Source organism: Empidonax traillii, unplaced genomic scaffold (genome assembly GCF_003031625.1).
Source record: "Empidonax traillii isolate 1590-97213 ecotype Southwest subspecies unplaced genomic scaffold, ASM303162v1 scaffold512:size449007, whole genome shotgun sequence".
Taxonomy (NCBI): domain Eukaryota; kingdom Metazoa; phylum Chordata; class Aves; order Passeriformes; family Tyrannidae; genus Empidonax; species Empidonax traillii.
In genome coordinates this window covers 55764-74401 of record NW_020955705.1, presented here as the reverse complement: position 1 = coordinate 74401, position 18638 = coordinate 55764, and the positions used below count along the sequence as shown (strand labels likewise).

The window sequence follows — 18638 nt, the reverse complement described above, 5'->3', positions numbered from 1 at the left end:
TCAAGAAATCCCAATGGTCAAAGGTTATTGCTGAGCAGAAATTCTAGACTTTTAACAAATGTGTAAGTATAGAGGAATTGACAGTAACTTATTGCAACCCTGTAGCATACCATATGCTTGTAGTTAGCATTTCTCAGCTTGATTTCAGCCCTTAGCATGTTGATGGATTCTGAGCATTGTTTCCTTCAAAACAGGCATCTAAATACTTATGTTTAAAAGTCACATTTCATTGCAGTGTCTTTACACTTCCCTTTTAGGATCTGTGATATTCAACAAGGCACTAAACCATACCTGGCAGAAACCCAAAAACCTATGGCTTTCATTCTGAACCTGCCTTGGATCTCTAGTCTTATACTGGATTGTGTGAATATCAAATAATAACTAATTGAGAAATTATAGGGTAAAGTCATTTCATGTTTAGGAGCAAAACAATACAAATTATTAAATCACGTAAATTCCCCAGAGAAGTGGATTCTTTCATTGTTACTAATTTTTTCATACAAGAATATTGCCTGAAAGGTATAATGTAATTTTCACCTTTCGAAAGGAATCCAGAATATTCAGATCAACCTCATCTTGTCTTCAAAGCAAAATTCATTCTTCTCATCAGCTTGTAATGACCATCCTTTCTGAGTTCTGTATTACTTTTATATCATTTGAGCCTGAGTTACATGCAACATGCAGCTCATTGACATAATTGTGGCTCTCAATAGCCTGTGTCAGATTATGATTTCCTTCCCATTTTGAAATCTAGCACAGGATAATGTCAGTTTGCTTGGTTAAAAAAAAAAAAATAATTCTGGCCTTGCATTTGAAAATAATGATAAATTGGAAGAGTATACACATAAAACAGCTAGTCATAGCTTAAAAAATCTGAACATGAAGCATGTGAGAAGTGTACAGTAATTGTTATAGCAGTTTTCTGTTATTTCTAGGAAATTAACAGAATTTTCTCTTATGTAATTCCTTTTTTTTTTTTGCACAAGGTATCCTTAAAAGTCAAACCAATAGTACATTGAAAAACAATGGGTCGTTTTTCAGAAATTAAAATTATAGCATATGATCCAGTTGCCCTGCTTCTCCTTGTCTCCAGAATATAATTTCCAGCATTGATTTACCTCACCTAATCCAAAGAATATGAAGCCAATATGACCATAGCATATGTGTATTGGTGCATATGTTAAGAGGCTTGATTTTCCATTTCAGTACATAAATTTGTGGTATTTCTCTTTTTTTTGCAAGAAATAATTAAAATTTAGGAGTGTACAAAAGTATGGATTACTAGAATAGAAAGCCATGGTATAAATTAAAGATCAACTTCAAATTTTGCCTGGGAGGAGTAGTAAAGTGTAACTTGTTTAAAAGGTTCTTTGCGTCACAAGACAGGAAAGAATTTGAAAAATGTCATAAAGTGTTTCAGAAACAGTGAGTGATAAATCAGATTTAGAATATTAAACATGCCCACGTACACATGAAATATTAGATGTGTGCTTATAGCAACATCTGATACAAGAGTGAATACAAACAGACATGATCTGGAGCATGGCTAAGAGGGTAACATTAAATGTTATCTCTCACAACTCCAAAACATATAAGTGGAAAAGAGAAGTAGCAAGGGATTGCCCTCATAAAATTACATCATGCCCATTTCTCCCTTTTCAGGGAGCAGTTTCTAGAAAATTATTAAAACTTTTAAACTGTGGAGTTACACCTGAAGTGTGTCAAGTTGCAGCTCGGTTACACACCAGTGGGCTGAACTGCGCATCTCGACCTTGTGCTTGCTTTTAGCTCCCTCTCTTAGTAAAAGCCTCAGGCACTCCAGGTTGCAACAGCACTAAGTTCAAGGGGACCAAATACAAATTACAAATTGCAAAAAAATAATAATTTAAGCATGTGGCAATAAAAAGGGAGCTAGATAGAACTTAAATACCTTTGTCTTTATAAACCAGAAAATTAGGACATCTTTCACTCTTCACAGTTTGGTCATCTTTTTTCCATGACACACTGAATTTGCTTAGGAAGCACGTTATTGCTTCCTAAGGAAATGCTGCTTAACTTGGAAGACAGATAAATAAGCCAAGTAGAGGGAAGAAAGGACACTAATATCAGAGAGAACACATAACAATAATTCAAGACAAAATTGGAAAATAATTAAATAAAATAAAAAATATAATGTAACAACATTTCTAAAAATCCGTAAAATTTACTGAGATGTGTTCTCAGAGGGTTGTCTCTGATAATCAAAGGCTAAACCAGATTATTGCAGAAGTGAATTATCCTGGAAAAAAAAGGGACCTCTGCTCATCTTTTCCCTATAAATCAAAGACTGCAACACAAACTGCTACTCCAATCCCATGTATGAAGAAATTAAAATTAACAGATCATCCATCCGAATTAGCTGCCTCCCTTATGACAAGAACAGCACAGAAATATTTCATCCACATTATGAGTCTCTAAAAAGCTGATCTTTAACCTATATGTTATTATCATTATGATGATCAACACATGGACATACGGAAAATAAAAAAGTAACTGTCTTTAGTAAATGCAAATAAAATATTTGCATATATTTGTATAAATAACGAACTGTAACATAGACTTCTTTTAGGAATATAGTTTCGTAAACATCAATGAGCTTTTCAAATGGGCTAGGAGGAGGAAATCAAATGGAAAGATGTAAGAAGGACCTAAGAAATTTTAAAGACCACTTGTCTGATGGTTTAAGAACCCAAATCCCTGAACTGAAAAAGACCAAATCGGTTATAAACACTAATCTTGTTTAGAAGGAAAGTCAATTCTCTCTGGATTAAATTCATAATGAAGGAGAAAAGGGAAAAATGAATGGTAAATACTATAAATCACAAGTGAAGAAATTGGAAAAGAAATGATGGAGGAAATAAAAAGGGCGAAAGGAAAATCTGTAGTCATCAGAGGTGAGCGCAAGAAAGTTTCTGAAAGTATATTGAGGACATAAAGTATATTCTGCTCCAAATTGAAATTATTTACTTAGTAACAGTGATATAAAAAATACTATTCAACACAGATTTCTGTTCTATGCTTAGGACAAAACTAAATGACTAAGTCCCATCGATAACGGTTATGATAATTGTAAAGTACCACTCTACTAATACTTTAGAAGGATCTTTAGCAACATAATCTAGAGCTAAAGATTTTTGTGTCAGCTGGTTCAGGAGACCAGCATTTAAGTATTAGGAAAGAGATGGCCATAAACTTTCCTAATAATAAATGTTGATTTTTAACGGGTCTCAGAGCACTAGAGGAAGAAGCATTAAGCTAGATGATGCCATGCTAGGATTTAGAAAGAATAAACAAGAAAATCTGTCATTCTGATATTAGTGTCAGGGCAAATACTGGCATGACTGAAACAGGACTCCATAAAATATTGAGGAATGATAACGTAACACATTTCATTTAATGTGGATTATATAAAACAGTTCTTGTCAAAGTAACTCAATTTCACCAATTTATCTGGATGTCCTCTGTCTTGTGTTATCAAAAAGTTTTGATCAGATGATTACAAAATTCATTTGTGGCCTTTTCTGGTTGACTAAAACTGCAAGAAAATGTAATTTATTAAACTTCCTTTACTTTGAGCAGGTATTTTGTTACAGTATTGCTGCTATATTCCTGGTTGCCTTTAATCATCCTACTCCAGAAGAGTTCAGTTTACTTTGAGCAAATACAAGAGAAAGAGTATTTTGGTATTGATTGACTAATAAAAATAATAAAAAATAAATAAATAAAAATTAAAAAAACACAGCCACATACACATATTAAAATATCTGGGGTTTTTTAGTGTTGGACTTGTTCTCTGATGTAACATTTCAAAGTCACTGTGTAGCAGTCTGCTCATTCAACTTTCCTCTGAGTAAACATAGCACAATAATTTGGAAAAGGCTTATCCTTTATGCTTTGTTTTTGTTCCCTCAACACTATCATAGTTATCAAGAATCAATCAATTATACAGGTAAATCAAATTTAGGCTTTATTCTGTTGTCTGGCATCTTTTTTTCAATGGGTGTGCAAAAAGTTAGAGGTGATAACTAAGTATATACATGTAAGTGTTGATTCAGACTCCTCCCTGCTCTTTCCAGAATTCACTCCATCTCTGCCTTCATTTAGTTATTTGTAAAATGATATCTCGGTAAAGATGAAGTTTTGTAAGAAGTCTAAATCTGTCTATGTCTGGACATTTCTACTATCATTTTTGTTACTTTGAAAGTATGCTGACCATGTTGAAGAAAGTTTGAAGCCAGGTTTTGGACTCATCTGTAGAATTCTGGGATAGTTCAGACTTGCTCTTTTCATTAAAATGGAGACGATTTTGTATTCCGCCTGCTACAGTGAGAACAAATCAAAACAAAGTGGTGAGATGGGCTTTAAAAATATGTGGAAAAGTTCTAAATATTTTTAAAATAAGATTACAAAAGGTACTGAAAGTTTTGAAAGGAATTAGTCTTGCACAGGATCTGCAATGCCAATTTCTTTTCTTTTAGTGGCTTAAATGTGAAAGAAAAAGAAATAAAATATATGAGATGATGTTTTTGATCTTAGAAAAAGCCCAGTGCCCTGACAAGTCAGGTAATACAAACACGAAGATACAGTCCCTACTCCAAGGTTTTTATAATTCAAATGTGTGGCTTTTACTAGGTAAATTGCTCTGTATTCCAAAGTGGCACTGAATACATCTAATCAAATTACACAGTGTGCAGCCAGCTTGTTGGAACATATGACAATAAGTTCATCAGAACTGATAAAAACATAGGTGGTCAACTGGGGCATATGCTGGATCCACAAATAGCTCAGCCCTTCAGAGGAGTTTCTGTCACAAAGTGCACATTCTGTCCTTTCTGCTATGGAAATGGCTTACATGAAATAGAGCTGGCTGAACTTGGGGATTCTCATGAGCAGTGCAAATGGATCTTTGAAAATGGAAAGTATCTGCAAACAGATGCTTTTATCCAGCAGTGGATAAAATCAGTTTAATTAGCAGGACTGTTTGCAGATCTGGTTGAACAGTAAGAGTTACCAACAGAAAAGGCACAGATAAGCACTAGTAGGTCTTGATGCTTTTTGACATGAAGACCCGTTGCGCTAGATCAGACCATCTTCCTATACAGACATAGCAGGGGTTTCTCTGAAGACATGCAAAAAACAAGCCCAGCAAAGAGCCACCTGTAATTTATCCTTCTGCTTAGAGCCACTATCAGCATCTCATTCACTGATAGATAGATTCTGTATTGCATGTCTGAGGACTGACTTTTCCTCTCTCCTGCTATTATCTCATTCCCTAATCCAATCATACCAGGATATTTTCTTTCCGTCTTCTCATTTACTTCCACTAACAATATTGAATCTGTTATTGCTGACTATAATATGAACTACTCTAACAAGTGATTACTAGAACACACTTCAAAGCGATCTGTAGCTATTTATGGGTAAAACATATGAAAATTTATCGGCTGGTTTTTGAGCTTCATATCTCATTGTTAATTCCTGTATGTAATGCCCTTTCCAAATTATTTTTAGGATTTTATTTACCCTAGTAAGAGCATATACCTTCATTGCTGTTTCCTCACTTTTGCTTAGCAAGCTAATACTGTAAGCTTTAGACGTGAAGTTTAATTATGTTCTCTAGTGACTATCATTTTCAGTTGATGGTTTGCACTGTGAAATCATTTTACAAATAATGCATTTAGTTCCAATGTTAGGGTTACAGGCAAGAGAATAATTACTGAAATTAATGTTCCTTTTTACCTCATTTAACCCTTCTATGGTGAATTTGGTTAGAACTTAATTAAGGAGCTTTTCAGCTAAGTGGAAATAAATCTTTAAAGCTAATCAGGCACTCAAACACTCGCATTAGTTCAAGGACTTAGATTTAAACAAGGCTCTCTAAATATGACAGGAGACATATACCTAATGTGTGGTACATACATTTTTACCTGGGGCTGGAATGATGAGTATTTTGGAGGGTGCACTGCGAATTACATTCCAGAATAAAAATAGTCCAAATGTAATGGGAAAAAAAAATAATTTAATTCGTACTAACCTGACCTTTTATAACTTAATGAAGAATTTTTTTTTCCCAAAGATACCTTCTACTTACATCAATGCAGTACAAGAAGAGGATTTGCTTCTCAGTAAACTTGCAATAGGAGTTCTTTGTCCCAAAAGTAGTTATACTGAGAATCTCTGTCAAATCTATGTAATGGGATGAGCATAGCCCTTGGTAGAATGCTCAAAAGGAGAAGTAATGCTTTGTTCCTAAGGTCCTCAAACTGAGAGACAGTGAATGAGAGAGCAATATAGATAAAATGTTCCAGAGACCCTATGAAGGTTGAAGGGTGGCAAATCTGGCAGAGAAATTCAGATTAGGAAAGTTTTTTCTGTATTCTTGTCAATGACTCATAAAAAAAATATATAGATGTCTTCCTCAAGTTTCTTTCTATTACATATGCCAAAAGTAAACTAATTCAAGCTCCTCTTTTATGTTGCCAATAGACAAGACTATTACCTGTAGCAATGAAAATTTACCAATTGCACTAACTTCCTCTATCAAAAATGTGTGTGAGAGACAGAACCACAGGATAGTTTGGTTTGGAAGGGACCTTTCAAGACCATCTAGTTTCAACTGCCCTGCAATCAGCAGGAACATCTTCAATCAATTCATGTTGCTCAGAGCCCTATCCAACCTGCTCTTGAATGTTACTAGGGACTCATCCTTACACAAGCAGCATCACTATACTCTTCCCAGGATACCTGTTTTCACTACCTGTGCATTTTCCTTCTTGCCCCTTAATTTGACATTAGGTTTTGACTCAGCCATGCCAGTCTCCTTTCATCTTACACCAAGGACCTTAGAGCTTTCATGCTCTGTGGAAAACTTCCTTAAACATCTGCTAGCTTGGTTTTGCTCCCTTGTCTCTAGGGCAGTTTCCCAGGGGAGACTACTGAATAAATCCTTGAACAGCTGGAATTGTGCTGTCCTGAAATTTGGGGTCTTGACTTTACTCTTCACCTGACCCATACCCCTCAGGACTGCAAATTCCACCAGTGCATGATCATAGGATGCCTCCAATCAAGATGCCATCAATTACTCTCTTGTGTTGGTGACCATCAGGTCCAGTATCACATCCACTCTGGTAGAGCTACCAGCTACCTGGCTTAAGAAGATATCCTCCATGTTCAGTCTCCTGGATTTCCTACCGCACTCTGTGCTATTTTTCCAGCAGATGTAGAGCTAGTTGAAGTCCCCTAGGAGGACAAGAGCCTCCTGGAGGGAACACAGTTGCTCCTATAGCTGTAGTAAGAAGACTTCATCAATAAGCTCACTTTGATCAGATGGCCTGTAGTAGACACCGACCACAAGGTTCCCTTTGTTACCTTGATCTCTGATTCTTACCCATATGCTTTCAGTCTGGTTGTGACTATTGTTCAGAGACAACCTTACACACTCCACATTTCTTGATGCAGACACAAACCTTCCACCCCTCCTTTGTTGCCTGTCCCTTCTAAACATACTGTAGCCATTAATACTCCGCTGAACTCCAGTCATGGGATTCCTTCCACCAGGATGCAGTAATGGCAACTAGGCTGTCATGCTAGCAGAACAGTGGCTTCCAGCTCCTCCTGTTTGTTGCCCATGCTGTGTGCACTGGTGTAAAGGCACCTCAGCTGGGCTGTCAGCTTTGTCTCCTTCTTAGAGGAACACCCCTTAATAATTAAGATAGATACCCTTAATGCCCTTTGTACATAATGAAAAGAAAGTACTTTTACATTTCACTTTATTCGTCTTGTTTTAGACAGCTGCTTTTAAAAGAGGTGATTACATCCCCAAAATTCTTATTTCTTTCCAGCAGCTGTGAAGAAAGGCATCTAAATTTGATCAGATGAATAGCAATCCAGACAAACATTCACCTGCACAGGGATGAATAAAAATCAGGATCATAACTCTGGAAAGAAAATTAAGTCAATACTGCAAATGCATCAATCAGTGAGTTTCCTTCAGGTGCCCAGGGGTCAGTGTAAAGCAAGAACTGGCCCCAGTGAAGTGGCAATTAAAAAACCTCAAACAACCCAACATTAAGAATGGGCAGAAATTGCTAAATTACAGGTATTTGACCACTGTTCTTTCATGTTTAGCAAAAGTAGGTAGTGGAGATGAAGCTCCATTAACTCATTTGAATCTCCTGTTGATTCGTACCAGAGTTCAAGAGAAAAAACATAGTTTCATTATTTTTTGACTGAGTCTTAGACAGAGGAACCAGTGTGACTCAGATCTGGTTCTACAAGTAAATCTTTGGATGCAATGAATATTGTTTTGTACTCTTTTAATCGTCTCTGTGGGTGTTTATGAAAAAGGGATGGGTTACTTTTAAGTGTAGCAACATCCACACACTCACGCCCGCGAAAAAGAGAGAAGGAATAGAACATGAGTCTAAAAAACAAATATAACTCCAGGACAATAATATTTGTAGCTTCTGAAGGACAGAACAGAAGAATGCCTTTAAATAAATCATAGTTTATTACATGTGCCTGCATTTGGATGCCCAGTTAAGTACCTAATTACATGAAGAAATGCAATTGCCGTGTAAAGCAATGTTAATTTTCAAGCACACCTGCTGAGCTTGGGATTGTCATTCAGGTACCTGCTCAGTTGCATGCTGTTGTGCACCATCTGCAGAAAATATTTGTGTGCCTGTCAGAAGTCTAGCACAGGTTATTAGTGAAGAAAACCAGGGGTTTACAGGTTCAGCAGGCAGTCCCATGATCTATCCAACATAGCTGACAAATTTCATTACAATTCTTAACTGGAGCTCTGGCAGTGCAGCTTTGTTTTATTTTGCTGAGGCAATGTGCAAAGAGAGCTCTTTCTCTGCTCAGACTCTAGATGCTTTCGATTTCTTGGATTTCGGCTCAAGTTGATGAGCTCTCTGCTATGCTTACCTGCTTTTTTTTTCTTCTTCTCTCTACTTTGACACATGCTGTATGCCATTAGAGAGCAAAAAATACTGCTAGAAATTCTATTCTTAGTGTTAGTCCATTTGATTTTTGATTATCATCCTAACTGCCAAAGAAATGAAATTGCTTTGCTTTGCAGTACCTGCACTCCATAGCACTTGCTTTCACACTGTTCTTTTTTTCCTTGACAGGTAGAAACTGTTTCTGTTTTTCCCCATGAATGCTTTAGGTGTGATGCTGAACAGCTCAGGAGGACAGCTAAAACATAGCAAGTGGCCCTAAAGAGCATTTCTCAAATATGTTTCTTTGCCCTATTTCTTTGCTCTTACTTCACATTGGACATGTTAATAAGGCTTAAGGCTACATATGTTTTCCTTACTTATCTTCACAGCTTAAATATCTCTAGACTCTTGTAAGTATTACCGACGTGACAGAATATGTGGATTTGTTTCTGAGAAGATTCTCTGATTTCTTTTACAACTTTGGCTTTGATATATTATTTTAAAAGCTTGTTTCATGAACCAAAAGTAATATTTTCTTACATATTCATCCATTTTACTGTAAATTGCAGACAATGAGGTTGAGGGAATGGAGCATTATGTGACTGGCCTGGCAAGTGACAAGTAAACAGTGAGGGAGGGCACATAAAGGAATAGGTAAAATACGGTGGAGCAAACATTTTTTTCCAAGCAAATGAAGCCTAAGAGCTTTAAAGAGGCTTTTGCAGCTGTTTTGTTTCAGAGCCTACTTCAGTGAAATACTAGATGTTGGAGCTGATAAAAACTTTATGGAGAAACATACAGATTGGACAAAGTGTAAATATTATTGTTAGAATTGTTGAACTTTCATCAGGCACCAGGCAACATGGAAATTCTTGCTGGTTGGTGGTGCATCAGTTCCTTGAGCAACTGTCTTTCTGGCCTTGTTGACCTCATCCAAGGAACTTGTCTGTGCAGAAACATCAGGGTGGTTCTGAGCCAGCTCTTAAGCTCCCTAGAAAGCTGATACATGAACAGCTCAGCTCCCCGTTTCCAGAGCAGTGCTCAGAATCACATGTCTTGGGGTCTACAAGGCTGAAAGCAAATAAGAAATTTCTGGTCTTAGCCTCCCAGAATCTACTTTTCTTTCGTAGGTGTTATCTGACTTTTTTAAAAATCCCATACTTATGGGACAGCTGATGTGACAGTGGTGGGACATACCCACTACAGCTTACCAGCACTCTTCATGGAGCAAAATCACAGACCCAGAATGGCCTCTTTCCACCAAGGGTGGTGGAAAACAGTTTCCATGACTGTGTCATATTGTGTCACTGTCACTAGCTGGATTATTTCATTTTAGCTGGAGAAAAAAGAAGCCGTCATGCCTATGTATTACTTTCCAACAGAATTAACTAAAAAGTAAAATGTTGACCTCATTAAATGGAGTCTAGCTTTGTGCCTATGTTTGTACACAACAGCAGATTTATGTATTCATAAGAAGCAAAACTGTCATTTAGATGTATGCATGTATCACCTAAATAGCAATGGTCAAATCATGTTGTTTTTTAGGCAAAAATAGTATTTCCAATCTCTTTTTACTATTATTTTATTTTTACTCTCCATTTGCATACCAACTTCACGAAAAGCAAATAAATTGAGTAAGAGGAAATGTATCTGTTGTGCACATATTTAATCCCTTCTGTTTATGTTCTTTTCACACAGAGATTGAAAGATTTGAAACAAAGAGAATTTGCTCGAAATGTGGCTTCAAAGTCATGGAAAGATGAGAAGAAACAGGAAAAGGCACTCAAGCGACTCCACCAGCTTGCAGAGTTACGGAAGCAGTCAGAATGGCAAGTATTTAAAATTCATGTTAGAGTTTAATGCCCTCTTCCCTCAGTCCCAGAAGAAATCTTAATATTTTTACTCCTACACGATGTAATGCACAAAGCTTGTGTATAGTGTAACCTGTTTTCAGCTGTCCTCAACTCCAAACGTTCCTGTTCTGCAAACCATAAAATTGAAAGCCCTGAATTAATTACATGGCATTTGAAGGTTTGTCGTTTTCTCTCCTGTAGCTAGTTATTCTCATGTCTTCTAAACTGAGCATTTTGAAGATGCTTTTATAATATCATCATTTTTCCTTATCCAAACTGACCTGGAGAGATTAATATGACTGTCTTAGCATTTGACCCTAAGTGAATGGGAGAGAAAAAACCCTTTGTGAATCATTTTTACCACTTTTAGGGTGCTGGGATTATTCTCAGAATTTCTCTGTAGAGTAATGAAAGTATCATTATGTGAATGAAAAACAAATAATTAACTAAGTTTCTCTGCTACTGTTAGCTCTACTGAAGAATATCAAGATACAGGACAAATATTGCACTAATAAACCCTTAAATTTGAGAAATCTCCTTTGTTTAATGACACTGAGGGCTTCAGATTGCCACCAGACCAATTGTTTATGTTAATCTATGACCGTAATGAGTTAATCAGATAATTAAACTGACATTCTTTTAAATTCATATCAAGATTACTGTACCCTGGAAATAATAGCATTCAGAGTTTATTATACACTCATTTTGGCCTATGTAATTGCTTTTGAGCAATCTGCTGAAATATAACAGTTTAGTGCTAATAAATCACTTTTACGGTTACAACTCCGTTTTCATACAAATCTGTTGAAATAAATGTAACTGCCTGTGGGAAGATTCCTTTATATCCACATACTTGAAGATGTAGCCTCAGATAGACCAATAAGGCCAGTGATAATAGGAAAGCCAGAGTGAAACTATGAGGGAAAAAAAAAGGCTTGCTTTTAGAGAGAACCAAGAGCCCATAATCCTTTACAAAGAGCCTGGAAAGAATAGTTTCAGGGGTGGCTGAGAGCTGTGATTTTGGCAGAGGAGTAGCATTCCCACTTGCTCAGGAAAGACAGAAAGTCAGTCTTTCTAAGAAAAGTCCACATACACATAAAATTGTTATTGTCCCTGAGTATTGCATCTCAGGTTCCAACACAATTCCTTGAAACAAGCCAGTACAATTTGACAACAAAATTACTGTTAATCTTGTGCATAGAAACGTTTTATTTTGCTATTCCAAGGAGACTTCGAGAAGGATCTCTTTAACACACTTTCTCCAAGAGATTATTTCTTCTTGATGTACAAATAGCCCTGAATTTGTATCCCCTGTTGACAAAGTTGTGGTAAATGCAAATATATGCTCTGAAATGCATACATATTTTCATACTCTGCGTTGACCCTACTTCAGAGAGTCTTTCTGTCTTTCCCATTGCTGAATATCAATGTATTTTTATAGCATTTATAAAACATGCTAGCCAATTATAGATAGCTGTTATGCAGATCTAGCAGTCCTAATGTATTTACATTTATTTAAAATATTTTCTAATCTTTAATCAAACTTTTTACTTAATCTGGTTCCTAATTTTTTTTTTCTTGTTAGTGTACTGTAGTGCTGCATTGATACCAAATGCAGATAATTAGTCTAATGAAATGCACGTTTAAATTATATCTTGGAAAAACACTTTTATGGTGGCTATTTATGTCTCATCTCTAATGGAAAATGACAACAGTCATTCCAATCTCAGTTAATCATCTATTTCAAGAAATCTGTGATTTACCATGTTTGTTAAGGACTTCATAGATGGGCTGTGCCTTTTTTTTTTTTTTTTAATTACCAGAATACTAAACCACAGATTTAAAATCTGAGATATTTTGAGAGGAGGAATAATGTAATTAATGAAAGTATCTGTCTGCTGAGTAGAGGTGGCCATTGTGCTTTGAAAGTATTAGAATTTCTCATTTTGATTTTAAATTCTAAGCTTTGGCATAGGCTGCCCATGCTTTGGAGCTGACTGTAAGACACCAGGTCTTCTAGACCAGGGATGCAGAAAAATGGAATTTACCTGGAATGTTTACTAAGCAGAACTCTACTCTGGATTCTGCATTTAGCTCAACACGCATGTGGCAAAACAAAGAACACTGCTTTCTGTCTGACTTTACTGAGGTTAAAATACATTCCCGTTTTTGCACATTACCATGAGAGAGGGCAGATTTGTTTTTTGAGTATTAAGGGCTACTGGGACAGTTAGGTAGGATTAATGGGGCAGGAGGCATAAAAAATCTGCCCTGGTTTAGGCTCTGAAAATGATACAGCTGCTCAAAATCACACCAGAATAGACGTACCTGTTCAAAAGCCTATGAGGGTCCTGAGGGCACTACTGAGCTTTAATGACCCTAAACAGCCACACCTGGGCCCCACTTATACCTCGGGGCTCAGAAAGCTGAGCTTTGGTCCTCTTTAATCCTCCTTAGTCTTTCTGGGCTGGATTGGAGGAGGGTTGGTCTCCTTGGCCATATCCATGCTACTGTCTGTCCCCAGTGCCCCTTGCTCCGGACCTCAACCCTTGGACTGTCTTCCTGGCTCAGCCTCAGCCCTCTCCAGTCACCATGGATCTGTCTGGTGGACCTGGCCCTAACCTACAGCTCAAGATGCGCATATAGAAATGCGCACACAGCAACCAGTCTTTAATTTGCAGCTGATAAGAGTCTGATATGGTAAATGAGGCCTCTTGACTTTAGAGGGTTGAATTTGCCCCAGTTATCTTAAGGATGTTGAGAGTGTTCTTCAGACTTGCCCATTCAGGGTGAACCATGGGGAGTGTTTTTTTTTTTTTTTTCATCTGTATCTCAAGTCGCAGAATAGTTCAAGATTTAAGTTAAATTGAGTACTGTCAACCTTAGAACGATTTGGGAAAATCTGCACCCTGAAAGGTAAAACACTGGAGGATTGAGGTCATAATACTTCAAGTTTTATCAAAAACTCACCAACTAAAAAGTGAATTTATTTTCCTTTGCTGACATCACATTCTGCTCTGAACTGACATATCAAGGAGATTTGGACAACACTCCCAGGCACATGGTGGGATTGTTGGGGTGTCCTGTGCAGGGCCACGAGCTGGACTCTATGATCCTTGTGGGTCCCTTCCAACTCAGCTTGTTCTATGGTTCTATGATTCAATAACTAGTCTGGGCATTTATCCTGTAGAAACTTAGCTTTCCCTTGTAACAGCATGATGCCCTCCTTCACCATACAGACAATGTCAAACGCAAGCTCTGTCATAGCTTGGTTACTTAATACCTTTATTACTTTATTAATACTTAAGGCTTTCTTTTTTCTTTATTTTTTACCTTACAGCATCACTGGGAGTGGACCATTGCTTAAAGCCCCCCGATTGGTCATGGAAAAACAGCAGGCACCTCATGGCATTTTCCTCTACAAAGGTGGCAAGTTCACAGCCAGTTCTCAAAGAACAGTGATGAGTGAAGGACAAGGTTTCTCCAGAGCCATACTAGAGAAACAGCAGCTTATTATAAGTAGGCATCATCCCTCTGCTGAAAGACACCATGCACTAGGAAATCAAGTCTCACAAGTGTTCCCAGATAGCACCAATACCTCTCAAAGGGCAGGAGTGTCTTTCTCATTCTCTAAAAAGGTCCCTTTAAAGCTTGAGTCCTCGGCATCAGTCTTCAGTGAGAACTCTGAAGAAGGAAATGATTGTAGTGAGTCCCCCAACCATAAGAAAAAGCAAGTTATTGAGGCCTGCCATTCTGGCACACTTTTGGAGGAATACATGAAAGCAAGCTTGGATAAAGGGTCACCTATTACACAAGACCAAACAGATTTGGATAATAGTGCATCAAGTCATGCAGCTCCAAAACCTAAAATAGTAAAGGAAAATGATAAAAGTAGTGATAGGGAATGGGAAGAAAAAGTCAGTGCTCATGCTTCATTTTCTAAAGTGAAAATACAGCTTTCAAATTTGGATTTTTCTGGTTCACTGAGAGAAACAGAGCAAGACAGCAAACTGAATGAATCTGAGCAATTCTTAGAAACTCTCATTTCACCTTCATGCCAGCCTAGCAATTTTTGTATGCAGCTGAATACCTACAAGCACAGCAATGCCCACCTGCCTGACCAGTTATCTGAACTCCCACCCCAGCAAGTGCCTGAGTTGGCACGTTCAAGCAACATAAATAACAGTCCTGAACTGGTAAAAAGAGAGAGATCTTTGGAGATTTCAGAAATCAAAAATGGAAATATGGAAACACGTCCAAAGGAGGCCGTGGTTAAAGAATTTAAGCCCCAGACATTGCCTTTCCTCCATGTAGTGAGCAAAGATGGCACCACTGCTCTGCAGTGGCCCACAGAATTGCTTTTGTTTACAAAAACTGAGCCCTGTATTTCATATGGCTGTAATCCATTGTATTTTGACTTCAGACTCTCTTTAAATCACAGAAATGGTAAACAGCATGAAACAAACAAAGCAAGCTGTAAAGAGCACTCTAAAAATAAGACTGCAGATGAAAATGAACCCTCAGGTTTAATAAAACACAGACAAATGTCAAATGAACAAGATAATCAGTTGTTGAAACCAAAGAGGATGAAAGGTTCCCTAAATCCAAGAAAGGCCAAGCAAAAAACTGAGTCAAACATAGTGAAAGAAGTGAACGAAAATGGTCAAAAATATATTGCAGATTATTTGAATGAAAATATGCCCAAAGTGCCTGCTTACCTTGATGTGTCACAAAAGGATTATTTGACAGAAAAAAGTCTTCATACAACAAGACTGAGAAGACCTTTAAAGCATCATTTTCATAGCTGTGGAAGAAAAAAACAGAACATTAGAAATGAAAGCATTTCCTTTTCTGCTTTTATGTCTAGGATTAAAAAGTCTAAAGCTGCGAAATGTCATTTAATTTATTCAGAAGAAAAATGTGAAAACCAAGATGACTGCAGATCCATTCAAGGTGTGGCCAGCTGCAGCAGTGATATAAGTGACAGTGGAAAAGACTCTAGTGGAAGTTTCCTTAGTTGTAAATCCAGTTCAAACAGCAGGAATTCAGAGAATGAAGGATGTGGAAGTTACACAAGATGTTGGAGATTCCCGTCTTCTCAGAAGTCCTCCTCTGGCAGACATTCCAGCTATTCTGACACTTCAGTTAGCAGTACAAGTACCTGCATGAGTTACATGGGTCCCACATCAAACAATCACAGCAGAAATCATTTGCTCTGTTGTTGTAAAAGAAAAAGCAAGACAGATGAAAGGCACAAATGTAAACACAGAAAGCACAAGTGTATTTTCACATCAGATGATACAGATGAGGACTATCTGTGTCATAGTAGAAGTCACAGAACTAGAAACTGTACTCAGAGGGGCAAAATTAAATATCGAAAATGTTCAAGACACAAAGTTTTACAACACAGAGGCAGATCTAAACACAGCAGATGTAGGCATCGACATTTTGGCAAAGCTCATAGTAGGAGTAGAAGCTACCACAGATCCAAAAGCTGTTCCACCAGTGATTCAAGAAGCAGTGAAAGATCATCTAGTAGCAGAATATCAAGAGGCAGCAGTTCAGGATCCTTCTCAAAAGAGGCTGACAACTGTGACAACAAAACAAAAGAGGATGCCAAAAGAGGTTCTAATGCTGAACCAGGAAAAGCTGAAACTGCACATTACAAATCTCTGAATGTGAATAGTCAGTCAAAAAACTTTGCCACCTGTTCTTTTGAAAACCTGGCAAAAGACATATGTGGAAAAAGGAAATCACTGACAGCCAAGTTACTTTTAGAAAGAGTGCAGTCTAAGAAAGCCCAGGAGCAAATTCACAATTCAGAGAGATTTTTAAATAGTAGTAGGGAAGAATTAAAGGATCGATCGAAAAGTCACTTTGCTCTTCAGTTATCTTCAGTAGATGACATTGCAATGCTACCTTTGCCAGGTAAAAATGACATGGAGCATAATGAGATCAGTTTGTTGGAAAATAGTGTGAAGAAAAACAACTTGGAAGCATCAGAGATAACTAACGTTACTATTTCACCTGGCACTGATTATGATCATTGTGTTTTTAAAGATGTAATTCGAATAGAAACAGGCTATCAGAGCCCAAGCATTAAAAGGAACACAGCAATAAAGGAACAATCCAATCTCTTCATTAGTGAAGTGCAACCCTTTATACAAAGCTGTGACCCAGTACCAAATGATTTCCCTGGTGCTTTTCCCTCTAATAGATATTCTGTTGTTGCTAATTCAACAGAGACCAAAGAAGAACTACAGGATATAAACATGGACTCCAGCGGGGCAGAAGGCTGTTCAGACTCTTTTTGTGACAATGCTATGCAGAAGTATGAAGACACAGTAGATGACCTAGAAGTGTACAGTAAGTCCACCTCCCCTCCTTTAACACAGCAGCCTATTACATTTTCACCAGAAGAAGTAGACAAATACAGGTTGCTGCAGCTGCAAGCCCAGCAGCACATGCAGAAACAACTTCTGGCAAAACATCTGAAAGTTTTGCCTGCCCCAGGACCGGCTACCTTCTCTGCAACACCAGCAGTTCCTGCCTTCCCTGTTCAGCAGCATGCTACTGTCACTACCATCCACCACACACTGCTGCAACGCTTTGCTGTTTCAGCATCTCTGCATCCCCACGGCAGTCATCTCTCCCTGGCACCCCTCCACCCACTCTCCCAGGCACATTTTGCCCCCATATCACTTTCCCCATTAGCTCCAGCCTTCATTCCCACCCACCCTGCTTTGCTGACAGGACACCCATTACACTTGGTTTCCACCACACCCCTCCACCCTTCCCCTCTGACCTTCCCCACACTACCACACACTGCATATATCCCGGCCTTATTTACACCACACCTGAACACAGCCACACCTGCTATACATCCAAATCACTTAGTTCCTCCGGTATTCCAAGGGCAAGAGCCTCATCACTATTCTTGCTCTAGCCAGACCCAACAGTTACCTACAACAAAAGAAGTTTTCAGTGTTTCTAGCTACTTAAACTAACCCAAATGATTTCACAATGGCTCCAAAACCAAATTTAAATAAAATAAAGCATTCCGTGTTCAATCCCATGTCTGAGGGGAAATCTATTGTTTTTCTGAGACCACAATGACAGAGATTTTAAAGTCTGCAATCTGTCTGACAGTATATGAATGTTGATTTTATTCTTGTATCTCTGAGGAAAAGCTGCTTAAAAGCTTCTCTGTGATACTAGCGCAAGAAGGATGGGGTGGCTAGTGTCATTCTACTGAATGTTTGGAAAGAATAGCTTGAAGTGAAGTCTATGACTCTCAGTAGGAATGGGACCACAACACCCAGACATAATGGGATTGAGTGTATCAACAAGGATGAGGGATTTAAAGTAGGGCAATTTAAAGTAGAGCACTCTTGAAACACCTCAAAGATTTGATTTTTGTGAGTGTATATATGAGACAGCCCAGGGATTGCAACAGCATCTTGAAGATACTTTAGTGATTTGGTCCCTGACATATGTTGCTTGAACTGTATAAAGGGATTTCAATGAGGCCACAGGTATACAACAAAAAATTCCTTAGCACAGGAGCCCTGTGCTGGCACAAGCAAGCTGCTGATTTTCTTCCTGAACCAAGCATCCCAGAAGGCAATGAAGCCAAGTTCTTTGGCATTGCCTGTGTATGTATCATAGGGTACATCAGGAGTGAGCTGCAAGTAGCCCAGAATTGCCAGCAACCAGGGCTGGCTTTGAACCTCAGAGGTCCTTTTCCAAAACTGCAATGCTTCTTTCCTATCTAACAGAGCTCTGACATGTGGAGGAG

At 38.0% G+C, this 18638-nt stretch overlaps 1 protein-coding gene across 1 annotated transcript in view; it reads left to right on the top strand.

Annotated features, from left to right (window-relative positions):
- Positions 1-18278, top strand: part of ZNF804B (zinc finger protein 804B) — a 234969-nt gene extending 216691 nt beyond the window's left edge. Inside the window, exons 3-4 of the mRNA XM_027896695.1 lie at positions 10686-10816; positions 14181-18278. Of these exons, the coding sequence (XP_027752496.1) occupies positions 10686-10816; positions 14181-17847 (3798 nt within the window). The 3' untranslated portion in view covers positions 17848-18278. The remainder of the gene's footprint in view (positions 1-10685; positions 10817-14180) is intronic.
- Positions 18279-18638: the final 360 nt, after the last annotated feature.